Below are 25,241 nucleotides of genomic sequence, written 5' to 3' on the forward strand. Positions count from 1 at the left end.
TCAATATCGCTCGGCGTCAGGGAAATCCAAATCAAAACCTCAATGAGATACCACCTCACACCAGTCAGAATGGCTAGAATTAGCAAGTCAGGAAACGACAGATGTTGGCGGGGATGTGGAGAAAGGGGAACCCTCCTACACTGTTGGTGGGAATGCAAGCTGGTGCAACCCCTCTGGAAAACAGTATGGAGGTTCCTCAAACAGTCGAAAATAGAGCTACCATCCGATCCAGCAATTGCACTACTGGGTATTTACCCCAAAGATACAAATGTAGGGATCCGAAGGGGTATGTGCACCCCGATGTTTATAGCAGCAATGTCCACAATAGCCAAACTGTGGAAAGAGCCCAGATGTCCATCTACAGATGAATGGATAAAGAAGAGGTGGTATATATACACAATGGAATAGTATGCAGCCATCAAAAGGAATGAGATCTTGCCATTTGCAACGACGTGGATAGAACTGGAGAGTGTTATGCTAAGTGAAATAAGTCAATCAGAGAAAGACATGTATCATATGACCTCACTGATATGAGGACTTCTTAATCTCAGGAAACAAACGGAGGGTTGCTGGAGTGGTGGGGGGTGGGAGGGATGGGGTGGCTGGGTGATAGACACTGGGGAGGGTATGTGCTATGGTGAGCGCTGTGAATTGTACAAGACTGATGAATCACGGATCTGTACTTCTGAAACAAATAATGCAATATATGTTAAAAAAAAAAAAAAGAAGAAGAAGATAGCACAAGGGGAAGAATGAAGGGGAATAAGTCGGAGGGGGAGACGAACCATTAGAGACGATGGACTCTGAAAAACAAACTGAGGGTTCTAGAGGGGAGGGGTGTGGGGGGATGGGTTAGCCTGGTGATGGGTATTAAAGAGGGCACATTCTGCGTGGAGCACTGGGTGTTATGCACAAACAATGAATCATGGAACACTACATCCAAAACTAATGATGTAATGTATGGTGATTAACATAACAATAAAAAATTATTTAAAAAAAAAGTGGGAAAGATCTGAGGGCGTGCTTTAGCAGATGTGAAAACTCCTAAAGCTGTAATAACTTTAAGACAGAATGAGATCAGAGATCAACACACAGCCCATAGAAAATAGGTCCCTGCCTTTTTGGAAACATGATTCATATGTGACGAAGAAGGCACTGCAGAACGAGGGGGTAAAGATTGGTCTTTTCAGTAAATGACTTTGGGACAGCTGAGTGTCCGTAAGGAAAACTGTGAAACTGAGCCCCCTGCACCTCACACTATACACAAAAATCAGCTTCAGCAGATCACAGTCCTAGATATGAAAAACAAAACTATAAAGTTTCTACAAGAGAATATAAAAGAATGCCTTTATAATCTTGGAGTCGATAAAGATTTATTCAAGAAGATACAAAACCCAATACCCATAAAAGGTAAGATTCATAAATTCAACTAACATTAAAGTAAGAACATCTGTTCGTTAAAGGGCATCATAAAGAGAATCAGAAGACAAGCTACAGAATGGGAAGAAACATTAAGATTTGTAACACGTAGCCCTGACAAAGGATGCACACTCAAATACATGAAGAACTCCTAAAATTAACAAGGATAACTCATTAAAAAAAAAGATTAAAGACCTGAACAGAATTCACAGAAGAGGAAATCCTGATGGTCAACTGAAAAGTTGCTCAATGTCATTAGGAATCAGAGTAGCAAAGTAAAATGACAATGAGATGCCATTACACACCCACCAGATAGACAAAAGTAAGTCTGGCAAAGGCAAGGGCTGAGAAGGATGATAAGCAAGGAAGCTTTTCTACCATGCTGGTGGACCTGCAAATCAGTACAGCCACTCTGGAGAGCAGTTTCACATTACCTAGTAAACGCAAAGATATGCATACTCTATGATCCAGCAATTCCACTCTGGGTGGACACTCTAGAGAAACATTATGTGCATTTGCACCAGAACACATGTAATAAGAATGTTTAAAAGAACATTGTTCATTACAGTAGCCAAATCCTAGAAATCACTCAAACATCCCTCTAGAGTAGAACTGATAAACTGTGGTATATTCATATAATAGAATATTATACAACAATGAAAATAAATAAATTACAGCTACAACATGGATGCATCTTACAAACAAAATATTGAGCAAAGTAAGCAAAATATGAAACAATATATTCAGTATGATTTACATGAAGTTCAAAACCAGGCAATATTAAAACATACTATTTTAAGACACATATTGGGCAGTAAAATTACAAAGAATAGCTAGGACGAAATTTCCATAGAAGTCGGAATAATGTGATCTTTGGGTGGGAAGTAGAGGTGCTTGTGATCAAGGCTGAGGGCTTCTGGCTGCCAGCTCTGCTGTAGCTCCTCACCTGGGTGGCAGGGACACGGACGTCCACTACGTGACAATCTGCTATTCTCTCTGTATGGACTCCGTGCATTTGTCTGCATTCAGGTCATATGTCACGATTTTTTAAAGAGTTGAAAAACAATGTTCAGCTGTGCCTAGCACATATGTGCCCCAAAAAAGATTTCCCACGAAGAAGGTTCAAGGAGGACTCAGTTACATCCCTTGAGACAGGACAGTGATTTCAAGAGCTACCTTCTCCCACTCTGTGTTATCAGATGATTCACTTACCCAGTGGTGACGGCATATTTGATGTGGTTGCTTGTGGTATAGATAAATACCCCACTCTCATCCCAGGCCCCACTCTTGACGCGAATGTTCTCATGAATGTTACACAGAGCCTCCAGTTTGCGGTTACAGATCACAATGGCTGTAAGAGGCAAAGGGCATGAGTGCTCTGCTGGACAGGGTGAGTGAAGTAGACTGGCAGGGATGGGGAGGGAAGGGCTGGTCTCTAAATCAGGGCGGATATAATGAAGACTTACCATGTTTGGCCAGTAGTGCTACGTGGGACATGTCTGCTGACCAGATAACATATTTCACCTTAGAAATCTTCACAGAGGCCAGAGTCCTGGGACAGAGAGAGAAAGGTGAACCTGAGTGGACCTGACTCCCTCGTCCCAGGTTAAGACCTACATCCTTTTCATCTCCAAATTAATGTAAGCCCCAGTTTCTTAAAATAATACCAAATAAACACTCTCTGTATTGTAGCTGAGTGACAGAAACATTTTGGCTCACACCGTGCACTTTCCCTTCCCTCACTCCCTGCCCCTCATTCACATGTATTATTAGGGAATCTGTGTATGTCTGATCTCATCAGTGGACTGTAAGTTCCTCTAAGTACAAGAACCATGCTGTTCATCCCTTCGTGCCCATAGTTCTAAGTACCAAAAGCATTCTTCGTTCAGGTGCTCCAAAAACCAATAAATAAGCCCCTCCTTGCGACGCTAGTATGGAGAGAATGGAAAGTGACCCCAGAGGGAAAAGTGGCGAGAAAGTCTTAGGGTTACAGCACAAAAGTGGCCAAGCCTGAGGCAAACTCAATGGGAGAAAAGCTCCCACTACAGAGGTCCACCCTCATGCACTATATGCCTGTCTGCTTGGGGGCACCTGACATGTTACCGCTTCTGCTGAACATCAAAGAGCGTAATGGATTCTGCGTCTCGAAGCAGGAGGTTGCCCGTGCCAGCATAAAAGATCTCATCACAGTTGGGCACCTGCACCTTTTTGGTGATCTCATTCTTCAGATTCTTGATCAGGAGCTGAAATAATGACCAAAGGTGGGGTTATCAGAAATGTGTGTTTGTCAGATGACGACAGTTGACGACGTGCCTCAGCAAAGGTTTCTTAGCTTCAAGAAATCAAGTTTGGGTTGTTCCTGTCCAGGCCAGTCACCACTCCCGGCAGCCCCCTCCAACCCAAACCCTCTCCAGGGGCCTAGAGAGCTTTTGTTTTGTCCCCCTCAACTGAAACATCCTGAGAAATCCAACTGAAGTCTGAATTCCTCCCTCAACCAGAGAGAGGACAGCACTTCTGGGCTTAAATTTTTGTTACGTATTTTCTTGAGAGAGCTTTGTCTGTCCTATTTAGGACTGCTTACATGTTTAAGTACCAGTGGCGGTAGTTAGCATAAGGAGGAAGATTTACTCCTTATCCCGCCCACCTATTTCAGATTTGATGTTTTCTGGCTTCTGTGTTGTCAAGAGTGACGTTAGCTTGGTTCTCAAGCTCAGACCCACAGTGATCATCAACCCAATCAAGTCAATTTTCAGGTTTCTCTGCTTGATGGGGCAATTGGGGTATCTGCATGATGATCACAACTCCCCTGGCGGTGAGCAGAGATAAAACATGCTCTCTCTTTGTGCAATACTTACACCACTGCCACCACACCGCCGAAATCAGTTTCCCCTTTTAGGCTTAACTCACCGAATGCATCCGATCTAGGACAGCAAACCGATTTCTAGCAACCCAAACGGCTGTCAGGCCTGAGGATCGTTTCCCTTCAGGAGCTGAGAACAAAAGCAAAGGGCGGGAGCATGTGACGAGCCACTGGCAGGTGACAGAGTCAGGTGCCACCGAGCTGCCAGTCTTGCTGGCTGCCATGTTGGCTTTGCCAGTTCAGCTGCTTCCTAACTAATTCAGCTGTAACCTGAGGCTATTGTCAGTGACTTTTCCCCACCAGTCCCCTCCAAACTCCAACCTCCACCCCTGCCAAGCCTCTTTTCTCTAGGCCAAGTGGCTGCATTTCAGCCAACACCATGTACTGGCAGAAGGACCGCCCATCTTGGGAGACAGCACACTCCATCAAGCTAACGAGCAGGGCCTGGCTGGCCAAGCTGCCTAGCGCTGCATGCAGCTTGTCAGCGTCTAGGACCTCCTAGCTCCACAAGCTGGAGTAGAGAGGGCCCCCTCCCCAGGACGCAGCTGCTCTGCTGCTTTTAACATGCAAATGCAGACCTCAGGGTAGAGCAGGGTGGGGCAGAGCGCTCCCAACTAAATCTTGACAGGCAGAAGAGCTCTGTGCGCGCAGTGTTTAGCACCAAGCTGTTGCTCCATAAATGTCAATCATTCTTATTACCCTGAAGAAAGTTATAAATGTTCTTCGGATCCCCAACATTTCACTGGCTAATTAGAATTCTGAATGGGCTCTCCACTCTCGGGGACACCTCAAGGGTCATACACAGAAGGCTGCCCCAAAATACTTTTATCTATTAGCATCGGCAGAAAAGTGGACAGAACGTGCTGGCCAGCCGTGCTCTGCACTTCTCCAGCACCTGTGCATGACAGGCAATTCTTATCACAGCCGACACCCCCACGCTCCGGGGGCTGGGGAGCCACACTCGTCAAGCTTTTGCTCTTTCTCTTCCTCTCTGTTGCTTGTCACCGGGCTGCACTGTACTCCTTTACTAATTATTCTCTCCCTCGAAAGATGGAGAAAACAAAAGTGGTCATAAAACAAAGCTAAGGTATTTTAAATGCTATTAACTGAAAAACAGAGGGGGAAAAAGAGTAAGGCGGTGGGTAGGGAGGGACACAATCATAAAATTTGGTCAGAAATGGCTTCACTGTTTAATTTATAGGGAAGACTGATTTATGGATGCCAAAGACATACAGGTTTCCTCTCTTCTCACCAGGACCACAGTGAATCGCATCAGCAATGCTAACGACACAGTAGCGCCCACAACAGGGCCCGGGCTATAGCAAAACCACTTCTCACAATCTGCTCACGGGGTCTAAAGTGCCCTGGAAGCATGCTAGTAAGGTGGCGACCCAAGGAACACACTCTGTGAAGCAACGGGAGGAAGTGGACTGCAAGGAGCCTCTGAGAAGGCTGTCTACGAATTCTAACAGGAAGGACTCAACAAGGGGTGGTGGTGATGGAAGAGGTAGATGGGGGTCTCAGCTGGATCCTGGGATCCCTGGTGGGGTGTGGGGCTGTGAGCAGCCTTATCTCTTTGACATGCAAAAGGAAGCCGATTCGGATCTGGATGTGGATGGGAAAGCATAAATCCCTAGTCCCAGGATGAGACACTGCAAGATTGGAACCACATTCTTAAATAAATGAAACTACCGGGGTGAAAGTCGTATCAGCTGACAATAAACTAGGATAACATGCTGTGCTGAAAGAGAAAATGGAGAGTTTCTAATAACCAAATTATAAAATATATATATCTAGCTGGAGTAATAAAATGAAGGAGGAACATGAATATTTCACACCATGGTCGCCTGTGATGCAACTGTCAGCGGCCCCTGCCAACAGACATGAGTGATGTGGCCGCAGCCTGGGGATGGAACGTGAAAACCCTGAAGAGGCGCGACTGCACAGGAGAGAACTGTGTGCAAAGCCCGGCACACACAGGGAGCACCTACCGTCAGGATTCTGGGAGTCTGCGTCCTTGGGGATGGTGTACAGGTCATAGGTACTGTTCTCTAAATTGCTGGCTCTCTGTGAACGACAGAGAGAGGTCAAATCGTGAGAGGAACCCAAGGCGGCAGTCTATTCCGACAGAAAACTGTGCCATCGTACAACAATTCAAAGGTATCCCTTCCTCACTCTTCACCCAGAGGGCAAGCGAATGTTTCTACAGCTAAAAATTCTCAGGCTCGGGGTGCCTGGGTGGCTCAGTCGTTAGGCATCTGCCTTCGGCTCAGGTCATGATCCCAGGGTCCTGGGGTCAAGCCCCACATCGGGCTCCCTGCTCCACGGGAAGCCTGCCTCTCCCTCTCCCACTCCCCCTGCTGTGTTCCTGCTTTCGCTGTCTCTCTGTCAAATAAATAAATAAAATCTTTTAAAAAAATAAATAAATAAAAAATAAAAATTCTCAGGCTCATTGCCCAAGAGCTCAGAATTCACAGCACTTTATTTTTTGTATCCTCCAAAGATGCAGATTGTATTTGAAAGGAAGCAAGGGTTGCTCTTGGCTCCACAAATTAACGAACCAAATCCCCAATATTCTGGTTGCTCTACTTGCACACAACCCATCACCTTTAAAGTCTGTTCAAAGGGGAGGAAAAAAAAAAAATCAAAGGAAAGATAGCAAAGACAACTGTCAGAAAAATGTTCTTAGATGCTGAACAAGGACTGGATTAGACACTCAAAGTCATACGGGGAAAGACAGGTTTTCATTCTTTTTAATTGGCAAACAGGGGACTAAAACTAGAATGTCATTTCTTTTTCCCCAAAATTATATGGCAAGAAATGTGGGAGCTACTTGCTGACCCCGAAGGCAACTCCACTGACAGGAACCCTCGTCCAAGTCAGCTCTACAATTTTTATCCACATGGGGGAATCAAGATAAGCATCCTCTTTGCATAGGATATATATACGTGTAGTGATTTGGGGCATTCATCTTGATGCTCCGTTAAGTTTAGAGATCGTCAGCCTTATGTAAGAGAAGTGCACAAACCCTAACATGTTTATCATCACTGGAGTGGACCTGATTTGAGCCTGTTTACTGGGTAAGCTCTCTCAAAAAGACCATTAAGTGGCTTCTAAGGAGCCATTAGAGGTTCCCTAAGGGCATGAGAAAGAGACCTATGGGAAATGGGAAGATCCTAGGAGGACTCCATGGCTTACGTACCGTACACAGCAGTACTGCATTTTCTGCTGGATTGTATGACATATTGAACACCGGAAACTTGGAACCACTGGGGTTATACATGGAAAAGAAGAGAAAATACGGAAGAGGAATAAGGATGGAAGAACAGAATCACTCCCACACCTCCTACTTATCCAGTCTTTACACATATACTCATCACTTTTATAATCAGGAAGAAAAATAAATATTGCATCTACTCTCTTCCTTCCTTTAAGGCTTGGGCACATCCCTAATTCAGCTTTGACAAACAGTTTAAAAAAGACAAACCCTAGTACAAGCCCAATTATTCAACAGAAGGTAGGGTTAGCACTCACTGTAGTGAGTGAGACTGGTTCTTCTTGGGTACAAATTCCTACACATAATTGCAGGGGACACCACAGAGTAACATGACATGCTCTGTCTCTGGCTAATTTCTCCTGTCCCTTGGAGTGTTCACATAAACCCATCTTTTTATTGTAGTAATGCTGGAGGGTGGTTATCAAACCCTCATGCCAGAGTCTGCCACCATGAATGTTTCAGCATGCTGATGCAGCTGGCTTTCCAAGAGGACAGTTCTTTTTGCCAGACATCCCAGAGGTTATCGTATCTTCAGAGTTAAGAGCTTCCAGAGACATATATTCTAGTTTAGAGATGTGTGCATTTTGCTGGAAAGCAAAGAAGAGTTACAGAAATGCCAAACAGAGGGAAAAAGGCCTGTCACCAAGTTGGGCTGCTCTCTACCGGAGACTCTGGTTTGCAAGAGACCCAGCGGACTGTGGCAGTTATGGTCTCCTCTGCACAGGGTCACTAGCATTCTCCTTAGGGAAACTCCCATTCTCCTCAGGGCATCCTCCTTGCCCACCATCCTCTTGGGGTTTAAACTGAGCAGCCTCCCCAAGAGGGATTCAATCTGTGAGAGGACATGAGATCCAAAATGTCGTTGGAAGAAGAGAGTCCAGTTTGTGGGTATCAGCTCTGGCGACAGACGAGAGGGTCTGGAGGGAGGGAACAGGTCTGACTTACCTCCGCAACTGCATCACAGCTACATCTTTGGAGCTGTTGAAATCCAACTGACGTAAGAATCGGTCCTTGACATAATGGAGCATATTGCCATGAACAGCATAGGCTGGCCGTTCCCGTTCCAGTTTAAACACAATCATGCCACCATCATGGCCTGGGGCAAAGGGAGAGGAGGAAAGAGTCAGCTGCAGGCAAGAAAGAAAGCCGGAAAAAGGAAATACACAAGGACGAGGATTGCATATGCGTGCTAAAAACCAAGATACCTAAATGTATCCTTTACTTGTCTAAATTCTCACAGTTCTTAGAATCTTTATTCAAATAAATTTCTGTGAATCCCTTCCTAATCCTCCATATCACACCATCACATTTAGACACATCCTCCTCTGTGTTCTCCTAACACTTCGTACAAAGTTCCATTATACCTAAAATAAACAAATGGATTTGCATCAAACTGAAAGGCTTCAGCACAGCAAAGGAAATCATCAACAAGATGAAAGGGATGAAAGGGCAACCTACTGAATGGGAGAACATATTTGTAAATCACATAACCAATAAGGAGTTAATAGCCAAAATATATAAAAAACACAACTCAATATAAAAAAAGAAAACCACACACAAACAACCCAATTAAAAGACGGGCAGAAGACTTGAAAGGACATTTCTAGAAGACATTCAGATGGCCGACATGAAAAGATGCTCAACATCACTGATCATCAGGGAAATGCAAATCAAAACCACAATGAGGTATCAGCTCACACATGTCAGAGTGGCTAGTATCAAAAAGACAAGAAATAACAAGTGTTGATGAGGACATGGAGAAAAGAGAACCCTCATGCACTGATGGTGGGAATGTAAATTCGTTGCAGCTACTACATAAAACAGTATGGAGATTTCTCAAAAATTTAAAAACAGAAATACCATGTGATGCAGCAATTCCACTACTGGATATCTATCTGAAGAAAATGAAAACACCAATTTGAAGAGATATATGCACTTCCACGTACACTGCAACATTATCTCTAGTAGCCAAGATATGGAAGCTACGTAAATGTCCACTGATAAATAGATAAAGAATTGGGTTACACACACACACACACACACACACACACACACAGTGGCATAGTACTCAGCCATAAAAAAGAATGGACTCTTGCCATTTACAACATAAATGGACTTAGAGGAATTACGCTAAGTCAGACAGAGAATGACAAATACTGTTAAGATTTCACTTATATGTGGAATCTAAAAAACAAAAGAAACAAAAATGAACACCACCACAACGGAAACAGGCCACAGATATAGAGAACAAACTGGTAGTTAGCAGAGGTTGGAAGTGGTGGAGTGATCAAAATAGGTAAAGGGGATTAAGAGATATAAATATCCAGTTACAAAACAAATAAGTCATGGGGCTGTAATATACAGCAAAAGGAATATAGTCAATGACATTATAATAACTTCATGTGGTGACAGATGGTAACTAGACTTAATCATGGGGATTATCTTGTAATATACAAAAAGATCGAATCACTATGATGTTCACCTGAAACTAACAGGATATGGTATGTCCACTATGCTAAACCCTCCAGTACAGCACTTAACAGCCTGCACTGTAACTGTTTAAGTCCATCAGCTGCACTATACCATCAGCTCCCTGAAGACAGAAATTACAATCACTTCCGTCCTTCCCCCATCCCTAGCATACAGCAAGAACATAAGAGGTTTTGCTAAACGGGGATGCTAGTTTAAAAAGCCTTTCCAGTTGTTCTAAAAAACGTTTTGCTTTTTCCCTACTAGCATCAACCATCTCTCAGAGAAACCTCTGACCTTTGTCCTCCTGGTCAGCTCTCCACACATAAACCCGATCATTCACTTGCCTACCCAGCACCTTCCAATGGCTCTCCGCCCATTCAGAGTAAAATCTGGACTCTAACCCTGGCCTGCAAGGTGGAGCACAGCCGGGCCTGCTCTTCCCTCCCACGACTCCACCCCTACTCGCTGTGCCCCTCCTGGCCTCCGATGCCGCTCACACGTGCCCAGCACCTCTCAAAGCACCGCCAGCATTGTGTGTGTCATCCCTCACTGTCCTCAACACCCAGCATGAAGCAGCAGTGCCCTCATGTCCCTCCCCATGCCCCTTTACTTCAAAGCATCTTCCACATGTTATTTTATATACTTATTGTTTTACGGTCTCCCCCACTCACTACACATAAGAGTTCCACAGGGTCGGGGACACTGCTTGAGGCACTGCTCTCACAGCGGCACCCAGACTAGGGCCTGAGGCGCAGCATGTATCTGCTAAAAGGATGACGGAAACTCAGCCTCGAGCTCCTCAATTCCTCCATCTGAGAACCCTGAGTGCCCACGATTAGCTTCCTAACTAATCAGAGGGAAGGGGTTTTCTTGTCAAATGGACCTGGCTGGAGAACAAACACTGAACGACTGGTTCTTCAGGACGGTGACGGAGAGCAAAGGAGAGAAGCTTCAACTGCTCGGCTCTGAGAACCCTATTTCTCCCCACCACCCTGCTATGCATCAACTGGAGAGAAAGCTAATGGAGACTCACTCTCGTATCTTACAAACTTTGAACTTAAACAAGAGAAAAAGAGAAGAAATGGCCCTTACCTGCTGCAAAGAGGTTCAGATTGGGGTGGGCAGCTAGGACCCAGAAACGATCGTGGTCCCTGCGGAAGGTCTGAACCCCAGTCCTAGGAAAGCAAAAGGTACACAAAGGAAAATACTAATTTCAGAGTAATCCTCAGTCTATCACATACAACAGCACTGAACACTGAATGTAAGCCAGCACACTGATTAAAGATTAAATTAGGGACAGCAAATTGCATACACTAAGTAAAAGGAGTCTTGATAAATTCTACCAAGAGAAAGAGGAAACCTCTCTGACCCTAATATTTCGGTATTTCAATTTCCCCTTTTTCATCATGATTTCCTGTTATACTACCTTCGTTCATTTCTTATTTCCCTAACTACCGAAGAACATGTTTAAAATTTGGGGGAGAAAAAAATGCACGTGGAAGTTGTATTGATGGGAGATCTGTAAATGCTGGGTGATCTCTAGGCCCCTTGAGGTTTTCATAACATCAGATCTGACTTCTCCATATGCTGAAGGTGGAGAGACACACAGAAGCAGTCTAATCGAACTCTGAGGAGAGAGAATGAGAGAGGAGGGCTTCCCCCTGGCTTGGGTCACACACCGTCAGAACCCTCTTACCGTTTGGACATATCCCAGACACGGATACTCTTGTCCTCAGAATTGCTGAGGATCAGCTCTTGGCGAGGGTGGAAGACAGCACAAGACACGTTGTTGTAATGACCGCGGCAGGTGTCAACCTCCCATGCCTTCGACTCTGAAGGACCAGAAAGAATTAGATCACAACTCTCTACTACTACCAGTTCGGGATTTAAAATTATGGCATCTCTAACCAAATGCTAGGTGCTACTCCAAAATGCTATATAAGCAACTTCTAGCAGGGCAATTTTTTCATTTAAGCCTCTGAATCTCCGTATATGTTTCTTTGCTCTTTCACTCGGACCCACCTATCAAAGGCAGCACCTCTTCTCCGTCATTCTTTATCCTCTCACCCTGCTTTGTCACTGGGTGTCATGATAGAATAAATGTAAGCTCCCTATGTTTTAGTCACCATCGTATCTCCAGAGCCTTGAACAAAGATTAGTACAAAGCAGGTACCCAATAAATGTTTTCTGAATGAAAGTTTATTCTTAACTGTGTTCAGAATCCTCAAAATCAGGATGCCTCAAAAACAGGAAAAAAGAGAACGGGGCAATTTTTATGCTGCTAAGAATAGCGTAAGAACCTAAGGTAGGAAAATGGGTCACTAAGTCCAGGAGACCTGGCTGCTTCCACCTGGCTGGCCAGCAGTCGATTTTTTAGACACAGTGATACTGTCAGTGGTCTACTCACCATTCATGCGCCAGATCTTCACTTGACGGTCATCTGCCCCAGATACAATAAGGGGCATAGTGGGGTGGAAGGCAGCCCAGTTTACTCCACGATCATGACCCTGGGGAAAAAAAGAAGTGGTTCTTCTAAAATGGCTTTATAACTATTACTGAAAGCAAACTAAAGGGCCACGCTAATGGTTATTAAAAATGTCTCTGATTTTTACTCTTCCTGTGAAAAGACTCAAGGGATTATGCTATTCTAAGGTATGAACATGAGAGTTACCATGTCAACCCACCCAGTATTACACCCAAGTTCTCATGCCAATTCCCAAATCTTTCTACTTCCAAATTCAGTGTCATTTGCATTTAGGATACACTGCCTTGTTTTATTGTCTACTTATATATTATTTCCCCAACTAATTATTAACATTACAAGAATAAAAACCAATTTTATAACTTAATGAGGAAATGTTGGGAAACTCTCGGATGAGTCCCGATACTTTTTTAGGAAACCTGCGAGGTCAAAACTATTTTCCTAATAATGTTAAGGCATTATTTGCCTTTTTCACTTTCATTCTCTCCTGAGGATAAAGTTTTCCAGCAGCTACGTGACATGATGTCATTGCTTTGATGGCTAACGGAATGTGTGCTTATATATTTTATGTTTTAAAAAGTCTGTCGTTTTAATTTCAGATACGGTAAAAACTGAAAGATATAAACCACATAAACAAGAACTCTTTGGGGTCCTCAATAAGTCTTAAAGGTATAAAGAGATTCTCAGAACACAAAGTTTAAGAACTGCTGATTTTAAGATATCTTGTACTTTATTCATACAGTTGTACTCAGTACCACTACAGAGAGACTTCATGTGTGGCGAAAATCCCTTCGGTTTTGGAGTCCAATCCAAGTTCAAATCCTAGTTCTTTCAATTACTAGACACATGTGGATTTTGGTAAACTGCTCAATATCTCTAAGTCTCAATTTTTTTCACCTGTAAAATGAGGTTACTAATATCTACCTCAGAGGAGAACTGTAAGGATTAAATTAGATATTTTTAAAAATCTAGTTTCTTTCTCTAATGCTTTTCTATTTTCTCACCATGCACACAAATTACTCACACATGGCTGGCCCTTAATAACTCCGATTAAATCACAAACCCCCAGATCCCAACTCTCACAACAGGTGTGCGAACGGACTCTGCTTTGGGATGGTGACAGAGCCCATACCAGCCTTTTCCCTCTCTCCCCACTGGGTTTGGGAGGTCATGTGACTCTCCCTTAGGTGGCACAGAAGCCTCATTTCTCCTGGCTCACGGACTATTCTGTTTCCAGTGTCTTCAAACAATGCCCGGCATTTAATAAGCACTGCACAAATCTTTGTTGCAGGAACGAACAAACGAGCGGCGTCCTGTTCCTGCCTCCCAGACGAGAGCCCAGACGAGCCGCTGGCTGTGAAGATAAGTACCTCCAGCACGTGCTTCACCACCGCATCTGTCGTTCCAAACAGATCAACCCCAGTTATTCCTCGCACATCGGACTCCACGGCACCAGGGGACAAGTTTTTTTTCCTTAGACCTTTGAAGGGATGAGGAGTGGAATGGAAGACACAAAATAGTATTACCAAAAAGAGCCCAGTAACAGGCACAGGAAGGTACAGGGAGAGACTAACGTTAAAGACAAAAAAGGGAAAAAGAAATCTAGAGAGACTGAAGAAAGATGTCAAAAGCTGCTATCTATCTCTTTCTAGAAATGTTCAAGATATTGAGGCACTTTGCCCAGCCTCTCTTTTCCTCCCTGAACACTTAACAGCCCCGCTACTGGGATCTCCTCCCCGAGGACGAGATCCAAACTTCTGACATGGCTACCTTCCTCAGCGAGCCTCACCTCAAGAGCTGTCTACCTGAGGTCATTTCTAGTCTTGACTGTTCTTGAAATGAGGCCTAAAATGGTGAGCCTCCCATTTCCACTTTCAACTTTGTGACAACTATAGCAACTCTTCCATCATCTCAAAAACTTTTGAAAGAAAAGCCATTTGGGGAAGCCACAGCTGCGTGCTTCTCAAACGGGAAGCTGCTGGGCAACTCACAGGGCAGTTCCAGAGCAGCTAAGGAAACAAGGCCCATTAAATACCAAACAGTTATTTGGTAGCAGAGAGTAAAAAAAGTACAACTATGCCAAAAGTGTACTCTTCTATGTGACTCTTGGGCAGTGAACAAAATAATTTCAACTGTCATGTCCTTATGCACAACAGAACTTTATAAATGTATTCTCAACAAAAAGATTGCCAGATCAGTGTAATTTCTTTCCTTTAGATCATGACTAATAAAATCTAGTTAGGGTCAAAATAAATACGTAAATAAAAATAAAACTGTCACGTCCTTTTAAGCTCTTACTTAAAAAGGCTGGTTATAGATCTGAATACGTGTATTTTGCCATTAAAACTTCTGAAGGCTGGGGGGGTAGGGGGAATGGGTTAGCCTGATGATGGGTATTAAAGAGGGCATGTACTGAATGGAGCACTGGGTGTTACACGCAAACAATGGATCATGGAACACTACATCAAAAACTAATAATGTAATGTATGGTGATTAACATAATAAAATAAAATTAAAAAAAAAAACAAAAAACTTCTGGAGGCTAGTTTTACAGGGAGGAATTGCCCACAATTTGAAAACAACAGAAAAAAGACACCAGGATAAGAAGAGTCTTACGTGTATACGACCCAAACTCACGGCTCAACTACACCCATCTTTATAAACTGTGGTACAGTCACAACCAAAGCTATGCTAACAACTACTTTACATTTGAAAAGCACTTCGTGATTTTCAAAGCACTCTCTAACATGAGTTCTGTAATTTGATCCTGATAACCTTTGAGACAGGAAAGCAGGTATAATTATATATAAATAAGAAAACAGAATTGGGACTAAAATTCTATCTTTTGAAGTATTTGTGGGGGAAAGAGGAAATTCAAACTACTGGCACTTGTAAAATAAAAAGCAAGTATCCATAATTAGGGGGAAAATAAAAGCCATTGCTGAAAATAAAACCTAAGTCACTTTAAGCCTAAATGTTGGCCTCTGTCGGAAAATATAAACATTTAAGTTTAATGATTATATTTCTCTTTGTTGTTTTAAAATTACAATATTAACGTAATCTCTTCTCTTCCAGTGACACGCAGACGTCAGCACTGGGGAGGCAAGTGCTTAAGGGGGCCCGACGGTGTCAATCATCTCATCCCCTGTCCAAGATGAGCATTTAGTCAATAGGCCAGAGAAATAAAGCTGGCGCTTTAACAAAAATGCACTTTCCAAGGCTTCATAAATACATTACCAAAGGGGTGTCTCCTCTCACTTACATCGCTTGTCTCTTTAATGGAATCTGTCAACTTCTAACGAGTCTGGCGTATGGAACAGACTCAGAGGAAGACACAGACAGACAGCTGTGAGGAACTTCACCTCCAATAAGCCTCAACGAACACATTAAAGGGAAAGCCATATGACAGAATGCGAGCCTTTGCTGTCATGACCCAGGAAAGGGGGAAGAGCAAAGACAGACAGATGAATAGGGACAGGCAGGGAAAAGATACTTAGAAAAGTATTTGAGCGTTTGACAAGCCACTCACTACGACTGAACGACAGATGGAAAATTTCTACAGCAGCTACTCAAATCCAGAGGGAAGGGAGTTCACTCTCAGACTGGACCAGTTTGACGCACGCTTCCCAATGGGGGCCAGGGGAAGTAGTAAAAAGAGAGGAAAAAGGACAGGAACTGGCAGCAAATTAATACTTTTTTAGTTGTCATTTCAAAGATTAAGCCTGAATTACATGGGCTTGACATGCAAAGGTGTAAGCACATTAAGATAATTTAACTGTCAGTTTACTTGGAAGATCAAGCTATAAAAATAACCTATCTTCTACATCTAGATTGTAAATATTTCTCTTTTAAACATACTTTGCCAGACTAACAGAAGAGATTCAGGTTAAGTAAGCCCCATGGGGCTCAATTTTCATGGGACAGGTAACAAGAAGACAGGTTTTCCTTTAAAAGATCTCCATTTTCTTATTGCATATTGAGCTCAGAGAGGTAGACATTCCAAACAATTAGAATTTTCAGCAGCCCTTTAAATGTGAGGGTATTCATTCTCTGACTCAGAACTAACTTTTCCTCTCTCAGAATTACTACCTCTGGTCCCTAACAGACCTGAAAGCTAATTCCTCTTCCTGTGTTCAGACTTATTTGAACCCAGGCAAAAATAATTCTGCTAAAAAGAGTGTGCTGATTTCCAGAAAAGGAAAGACTAAATGTAAAAGTCTAACTCAAAGCTCCATTTGGTTAAAGACCAAAGCATCTCCTTTCACTCTGGTTAAGGGGTTACTGGAAGTCAAGAGAGTTCTGAGTAGAGAAACACATTTAGAAACAGTAAAGAGAGCGTTCACATTAGTAGAGCGAGTCAGCACAAAATTCTCAATATCACATATGCTAAGGAAGTACAGCGATTGCAGTGTTATTAGATAGTGACCCATGTACCGCACACATTCAAGAGCAAGTAGAAACCCCAACTGGGGTCACACTCTCTCCCTCTCTTCTTGGATTTAAGGTCCTTAATTCTGATGCAAAAAAATGATCTTCAACCTACAGAAGTGAAGAAAAGGATTTCTTGCCTTGGGCAGTTCAGGCTATCAGTGAGAATCCATCCGCCTAACTGCCCCAATCACTATGGCTAGGCCGCAGGCACCTGCTGCGAGAGCCTCAGGGGGCGTGACCAGCACTCTCAGAGCAGGGCAGTAAGAGGCCCTGCCCTCTTGGAATTAAGCCCTAATGGCCAAAGCATCCCTTTATGCATGTAACGAATTAACTTCTTTATGATCTACAATGTCATTAGCTATACACCATTCTCCTAAGAAGTGAGAAAACAGTCACTCAAAGTATTTGAGTAGTGCTCAATCCTGTCACAGAGCTCTGGCTGGGAAACACAATTCTAAATAATGGCTGCTGATCAGCAGGAACAGCATGAGCCGGACCCAAGCCCATCAGGCTCCGAATATCCAGAGACAGAGAGGGGGCTTTGAATGTGTGCACAGTGAAAAACCATGGAAAGCCATAGCTAGGTTACTGAGAGAGTAAATAAGGAACTTCCTGGCACTAGCGGTGAGGAGGGAGCACAGGCTCATGATGCTTGTGCTCAACTCCTGTCGGCAAGGCTGGTCACATCTGGGTGTACTTCAAAAAGCCTCATCAGTCTGACGAAAAACTGCAATGGCAGAAGCCCTAGTGGAAAGGAGTACAACTTGCCTATCTCCAACAGTCTCGTTGATGCCATTCCCTTCTAATTCCGACCCTCTGAAAACTGCAGATGATTCTAGAAGTTCTAAGGTGACAGTCATCACAACGGTTCACCATGACACAGGACTCAGACTGTCATCCCTGAGTTAAAGACATAACATACGCTGAGTTTCTGTCAAAAACTCTTCTCCTGGTTGGGAAGGGAAAGGGGCTGGAGAGAGAGATAAGAGCATCTGTGTCACCTAAATTAGTTTTTAGCTCTTCAGGTCTCTGCCACACCAAAATACGTATACATTAGAAAGTCAAAAAGTTAAAAAGAAAAAACAAAGACCCCAAAGGTTCTGCTCTCCCACTGTCTTCATCCTCCCCCAGCTGCCCTCTATGCTGCACGAATCCTAACCAACTGCTACTACAATATCCCAGGTGCTGCACCCAGAAATCCAAACTTCGGACTTGCTATTCATTGGTGGCTTGTAAGAAGAGCAAGTACCATACTGCTCTAGCCCACCATGTCACAAGGGAGCTGGGAAGAGCTACCACCTCGGCCCCACAATTCAGATGGGTGATGCCTTTACCACCAAAAAGAACCAAGCCAAGGATCTCTGAGGGGCCTTCCTTTTATAGAACGAAACAAGTGTTTTGCAGTCTAGCCCCTGACTAGGGGGCTAGAACCCCAATCTCTAAGAATTCCGAAGGCAACAAACAAAGAGAGACAATTCAGCAAGTGATAAGTAAATTCTACTGGGCAGGGCACCACAGCATTTAGAGTTCCTTTTCCATATTCTAACCGTCCACAAAGCACTTCCAGCCAGCCAGCCTGCTGGCCTACTGGCCTGCCCACCTCACAGGGGCTGTCTTTCCCCACATTTACCCTCTCGGCTTCGCAACTTCTCATGTTGCCTCTACACAGCGCCAACCATTTAAATCCTTATCCCCAAATCAAGACACATAAACTGTGAAAGGAGGGATTATTCCAACTATCCAAAATCTACAAATCTGTTTCAATTTCTGGTCATTTTAATTTCTAGAAGTCTGCCCACTGAAAGGTGTTCTGGACATAAAAATCCCACCCTCTCCTGTGCTCCCCACATTAGAAGAAATGGAGGGATTTTCCTATTTCTAAATGAGGCCACAGGATCCCAGAGTCCTGCTGCCCCGCATTAATCTATTCCCAAAATTCGTTTTGGTGGAAGATGTTACTTCTTGTTTTACTTTACTGGAAGGCATGATTTTTTTTTTTTTAAGATTTTATTTATTTATTTGACAGAGAGAGACACAGCAAGAAAGGGAACACAAGCAGGGGAGAGGGAGAGGGAGAAGCAGGCTTCCCATGGAGCAGGGAGCCCGATGCAGGGCTCGATCCCAGGACCCTGGGATCATGACCTGAGCCGAAGGCAGATGTTTAACAGCTGAGCCACCCAGGCACCCCTGGACGGCATGATTCTTAATCAAATACTCCCAAATATATAGATTCTATATACTATACTATATACCAGTATCTAGATTTTAACTAGATAGATACCCTTCTACCTACAAAGTGAAATTTCCTTCAAGTTAAATACACTTTCCAGAGCAGCCACTTCTCTCAAGAGTACCGCTAACTCAAAGAACCCTCAAAAGCGGATTTAATACCCTCATAAGCAGAGATGCCATTACATAAGAACAGAATATTCTAACTTTTTCTGGTCTAAGCCAACTACCCTCACTATTTTAAGCAATTGCAGTTTTGCGCCAGACATGAGGAGGCTGTCCCCTGAACTTGGGCAGCTCACCAGAAATATCCCAAACACGCACAGTCTGGTCCAGGCTGGCTGACACAACCAGGTCTTCTGAGGGGTGAAACTGAGCACACATTACATAATGGTTGTGTCCCGTTAACACGCTGCAAGAAGAAAAGAAAAAGACAATACCAAATTAGAGGCAGGACTCAACAGACTCCTACACACTAAACACTACTCTCCATTTTTAACAGATAACAGACCCAAGTATTCTTTTTGGAGGCAAAGGCAAGTCAACCTAACAATTCTGAACTAGTAACAATAAGCAAGGTCAGATGCTTTAACAATAGTCCCCTTCTTTCCTCTGATGCTTCAGCATTTAAATATTACTAACTGCAGGAGACAGCTGTCCTCTCATATTAAAAATGTTCATATATCAAAATAAATGGAGTCCTAGTAATTTATACTGGAAACTACCAGTTAGATTTTGGTGGGATAATCCCTCTTAAACGGCCTCATTTTTCAATGGTCCTTACATCTTCATGAGAAGTTCAAGACCCAAACACAAAGCAGGATGGAGGTCTAGACCTTGACTCATGTTTCACGAGAACAGAACTGAGAACCAGCTAAAAGTTTTGTTCTAAAACCTAGTGATAGGACCTCCCTTCCCTGGCAAGAAATGATCAGAAAATCCAGATCGATACATTACTAACAAGATTGCCTCTGTATTTATCATTTTGCATGTGAAAGCATCTCACAAATACAATCAGTAATTAATCAGCCGGCAGGGCCCACTAGGGAAGGGAAAAGATTGCCCTGAAGGGAAGCTCATAAGGCAAACACTAGGCAGAACGAAGCCTCTCTCTCAGCCGCATCTCCTGCTTTACCAGACACAGGTTCTAGACTGCCAGTTCCACACCCGGATGGTCTGGTCATCTGAGGCGCTCAGAATCCAGGGATATTCCTGAAAGACAATCCAGACAAAGGGTTTCGACACTAAACAAATGTGTTCTTTCGGGCTCTGTAACCATTCCTCTCTTTGGAGGAAACCCCCCACTGCCGGGCATCTCAGCTGTACTAGCAAAGGGACCACAGCTTCTGATCCGCAGCCTCGCGGTCTCCTCCCCACCATTCTACCAGCTTCTCCACACCGGCACTTCCACCTGGAGATTTTAGAACAGAAGCCAGGAAAAGGCATAAAGGATTCTGAGAGACAAAAAATATATACCATACTTACTTTTCTGTGTATGTATGTGCATATGTGTATTTCTATTTATACACAGCTAGTCCTGTAAATTAAGATCCTATGAAAGGGTCTTCTCTCTTTCACTCTAGGATTAGAACACTGTTTTATGGTCTGACTCCTTGTCAGACCATCCAGTCTCAAAAAATTCCCATCCCAGGAACCAAAGCAAAAAACAACATGGAGAGGGGCGCCTGGGTGGCTCAGTTGGTTAAGCGACTGCCTTCGGCTCAGGTCATGATCCCAGGGTCCTGGGATCGAGCCCCGCACCGGGCTCCCTGCTCGGCGGGAAGCCTGCTTCTCCCTCTCCCACTCCCCCCACTTGTGTTCCCTCTCTCTCTCTATTAAATAAATAAAAAGTCTTAAAAAAAAAATAACATGGAGAAACAACGTAGCTATTTTAGAGTCTGTAAGCTCATTGAGAAAAGAAGGTATTTCCTATTCACGGTTGTATCTTCAGTGCTTAGCAAAGAACTTAATAAGTACAAGGCACACGTATACTTACTGAACCAAAAAAATAAAAGAAAGTTTTTCTAACTTTCCAACTGGATGGCAACTTGTTAGGCAGGTCTTCAGCACGTCCCTTATGCTGACGACAAACAATTCCTGCTTCACAGGGCATCTTATTGAGCGGTTATCATTCTCAAATGGTTTTTCTTTTTTTTTTAATTAATCACATATATTTCTATTAATTACTTAACATCACTGAAACCCAGTTTTTTCCATCCATAAAATGGGGTTATTATAGACATTTCTGAGTCGAATGATTCTTTGAATCATCCTGTACATGCAAGGATGTTTAGCAGCATACCTGGATTCCATGCACCAGATGTCAGCAGCCTTCATTCCCTAAGCCGTGACAACAAAAACGTGTCCGGACACTACCACGTCCTCTGGGCGGCAAAATCCCCAGTGGTTGAGAACCATGGAAGAGGTACCTAAAACCATTCTGGCAATTCAGCAAGCATTCCATTCACACTGGGCCACCTCCTCCTCCAATCATTCTAGACTTAAAATAAAAGCAAACACCACAGGGTCTTACACTGCACATGATTTCTTCAAAGTCCCAGTAGTGTTGTAGGTAAAAATTTAGGATGAAAGGACCTGGAGAACGGCCTTAATAAAATGTATTTCCTCCATTTTGTTTTGTGCATTGAGAGAAGTTTCAGGCATCAAACAGAGAGCACGCTTGGCTTCATTTCTCATAAAGTGAAGTAGGTCCTCCAGGACTAAGTACCAGCAGGATGGCCTTGTCAACACCAGCCATGAGCTCACAGCAAAGCGTGCACCGTCTCTCTAAGAATTTTCTTTTTCATCAGGATAAGTGTACTCTTTGATCCCCATGCTCTATTTCACCTACGCCCCCACCCACCTCCCTCTTGGTAACCATCAGCTTGTTTTCTATAGTTAAGAGTCTGTTTCTTGATTTGTCTTTTTTTCCCTTCGCTCATTTGTCGTATTTCTTAAATTCCACGAGTGAGATCATATGGCATTTCTCTTCCTCTTATTCTGCTTAGCATTATACTCTCTAGCTCCATCCGTGTCACTGTAAATGTCAAGATTTTATTCTTATTTAACACTGAATATACCACACACTTCTATATCCATTCATCTATCAATGGACACTTAGGCTGCTTCCAAATTTGGCTATTGTAATTAATGTGGCAATAGACACAGGAGTGCATGTATCTGTCTGAATTAGTGTTTTTGTATTCTGGGGGTAAATATCCAGTAGTGTGATTACTGGATCATAGGGTAGCTCTATTTTTATTTTTTTGAGGAATTTCCATATTATTTTCCAGAGTGGCTGTACCATTTTGCATTCCCACCAACAGTGCACGAGAGTTCCCCTTTCTTCATCCTCACCAACACTTGTCGTTTCTGGTGGTGTTTTTAGCCATTCTGACAGGTGTGACATGATATCTCACTGTAGCTCTGATTTGTGTCTCCTTGATGCTGAGTGATGTTGAGCGTCTTTTCAGGTGTCTGCTGGCCACCTGCATATCTTTGGAGAAATGTCTGTTCATGTCTTCTGCCCATTTTTTAACTGGATTATTTGGTTTTGGGTGTTCAGTTTTTTGTTGTTGTTTTCAAGCAGGCTCCAAACCCAGCATGGGCCCAACACGGGGCTTGAACTCAGAACCCTGAGATCAAGACCTGAGGAGATCAACTGTCAGATGCTTAACTGACTGAGCCACCAGGCACCCCTGGGTATTAAGTTTTTTAAGTTCTTTATATATATTTTCGATACTAAACCTTTATCGGATATGTCATTTACAAATATCTTCTCCCATTCCGCAGGTTGCCTTTTAGTTTTGTTAACTGTTTCCTTTGCTATACAGAAGCCTTCCATTTTGATGCAATCCCAACAGTTTATTTTTGCTTCAATTTCCCTTGCCTCAGGAGACATTACCTTGAAAAATGTTGCTATGGTCAATGTCAAAGAAATTACTGCCTGTGCTCTCTTCAAGGATTTTTTTTTTTTTAAGTAAGCTCCATGCCCAGCGTGAGATCAAGCCCTGAGCTGAGATCAAGAGTCAGCCGCTTAACCGACTGAGCCACCCAGACACTCCTCTAGTATTTTTATGCTTTCAGGTCACATATTTAGGTCTTTAATCCATTTTGAGTTTATTTTTGTGTACAGTGAAAGAAAGTGGTCCAGTTTCATTCTTTTGCCATGTATCTGTCCGGTTTTTCCAACACCATTTGTTGAAGAATCTGTTCCATTGTATATTCATTCCTCCTTTGTCCAAGATTAATTGACCATATAACTGTGGTTTTACTTCTGGGCTCTCTATTCTGTTCCAATGATCTGTGTGTCTACTTTTATGCCAGTACCATGCTGTTTTAATTACCACTGCTTTGTAATATAACTTAAAGTCTGAAACTGTGATACCTCCAGTTTTGTTTTCCCTTTTCAAGACTGCTTTGGCTATTCGGGGGTCTTTTGTGGTTCCATAAATTTTAGGATTGTTCGTTCTAATTCTGTGAAAAATGATGTTGGTATTTTGATAGGGGTTGCATTAAATCTGTAGATTGCTTTGGGGAGTATAGACATTTTAACAATATTTGTTCTTCCAAACCATGAGCATGGAATGTCTTTCCATTTCTTTGTCTCATCTCCAATTTCTTTCATCAGTGTTCTGTAGTTTTCAGAGTACACGTCTTTCACTTCTTTGGTTAATAATTCTCAAATGTTTTCGCTATAATTTTTGCAATCATTCTAAATTTTTTTTAATTTTACAGAAAGAAATAAAACTATACTTAGCCAGGAAACTCTTATTTCATTATATTCTAACTTAATTCAAGAAACTTAGTCAAGAAACAGTACAAATTAAATCTAATAGCATAGAATTATAGAAAGATCCAGCCAGGTTGAGACTGGTTAAGAGGCTGGGAGTCTCCAATCTACGTTTAAGTCTGTCTTCTAGGATACCTGACAGATCAAAGGTAGAAAGCCTGGCTAAAGAAACAGCCTCTACTGTACCCTAAAATCCTAGGATAGAAGTGCTTGATTATGTTAATGCTTCAAAACATCTATTAGCTCATCAAAATGGCATCTAACCTTGACCTCCCTCCAGACACACTTACTTAAAAACACCCCACATGGGATTAGTCTGCACACTTTTGTTCACAAGCTCAGCCAACCTGAAATCAAATCTCTACTTTTCCCTATAGAGAATCAATGCCTTCCTTATACAGCCCACTGAATCCAATTAAATTAAATTCAATATAACCCTGAGTGCTTCCTTTTGCAGAAGGAAACAAAGCAGAAAGGTCAACACCACACAGATTCTAGAAGAGCTACTCCAAGAACTCCAATAATTCTGTTATCAAAGCATGGGTTCTTGAGAAGCAAGTAGAAGATTCCCAGAGAAACTGAAGAATGCTCTACAACTAGAGCCACCATGGGCACTTACGTGATGGAAAAATGTGGTGCGAATGTAGTCTAAATGCCCAAGCAATGTGAAGAGACAGCGCCGAAGCTTGTAATTCCACACCTGCAAAGAGAAATCCAACTAAGCAATAGGACATAAGGGTCTTGAGCCTCAAAGAAGTTCAGGCTTCTCAATAAATACATTTGGTATTTTGGCATTTCTAAATAAGTAGGAACCTTGATAGGAAGTCTTGTTTAAGACCTGTTTAAGGTTGGAGGTAAAAAGATCAAAAATGAAAATGTAGGTCAACTAAACATATGGAGAGGGGAAAAAAGGCAAGGCTAGGGACGATTACGGAAAGGTTTTTCCTTTCTTTGGGGAGAAATCATCTCAATTTAGTAACGGGAGACAAGAGGTTTATCCGGGGCTTAACTCTTCTTTCTACTGCATAATTGTGTTCTTAGCTTGAACACTGACCCACAGTGCGTTACCTACTACCTTAACTCACGATAAAAAAAGCAGGACAGATACCATGACTCTAAAGGAAACAATAATATAACATATGGTATCATCTTCTCTTAGACTGCTAACTTGGTGGCAAACAATGCCCATACATTCACGATCTGTACTCAGCAGACTTTAATTCATCACTATGGAAAATACTACATTGCTCACCGTTAGGGTGAGCTAAGCAGAAAAACA

The 25,241-nt window shown here is 42.9% G+C and overlaps 1 protein-coding gene across 2 annotated transcripts in view; it reads right to left on the reverse strand.

Annotated features, from left to right (window-relative positions):
- The window catches only part of COPA (COPI coat complex subunit alpha), a 50,579-nt gene that overhangs the window by 18,488 nt on the left and 6,850 nt on the right, over positions 1-25,241 (reverse strand). The window contains exons 4-17 of one of the 2 annotated variants that reach the window (XM_025860738.2): positions 24,582-24,662; positions 20,306-20,382; positions 19,473-19,582; positions 13,881-13,990; positions 12,436-12,535; positions 11,725-11,860; positions 11,121-11,203; positions 8,502-8,652; positions 7,482-7,548; positions 6,271-6,346; positions 4,327-4,409; positions 3,523-3,662; positions 2,886-2,971; positions 2,632-2,770 (exon numbers count right to left, since the gene is read on the reverse strand). In XM_025860738.2, the coding sequence (XP_025716523.1) occupies positions 2,632-2,770; positions 2,886-2,971; positions 3,523-3,662; positions 4,327-4,409; positions 6,271-6,346; positions 7,482-7,548; positions 8,502-8,652; positions 11,121-11,203; positions 11,725-11,860; positions 12,436-12,535; positions 13,881-13,990; positions 19,473-19,582; positions 20,306-20,382; positions 24,582-24,662 (1,439 nt within the window). Of the gene's footprint in view, positions 1-2,631; positions 2,798-2,885; positions 2,972-3,522; positions 3,663-4,326; positions 4,410-6,270; positions 6,347-7,481; positions 7,549-8,501; positions 8,653-11,120; positions 11,204-11,724; positions 11,861-12,435; positions 12,536-13,880; positions 13,991-19,472; positions 19,583-20,305; positions 20,383-24,581; positions 24,663-25,241 lie in introns of both variants that reach the window. The other variant, XM_025860737.2, reaches the window with a different exon arrangement.

Source organism: Callorhinus ursinus, unplaced genomic scaffold (genome assembly GCF_003265705.2).
Source record: "Callorhinus ursinus isolate GAN/ISIS: 27379988/994484 unplaced genomic scaffold, GSC_fseal_2.0 scaffold88, whole genome shotgun sequence".
In the NCBI taxonomy this organism is placed as follows: domain Eukaryota; kingdom Metazoa; phylum Chordata; class Mammalia; order Carnivora; family Otariidae; genus Callorhinus; species Callorhinus ursinus.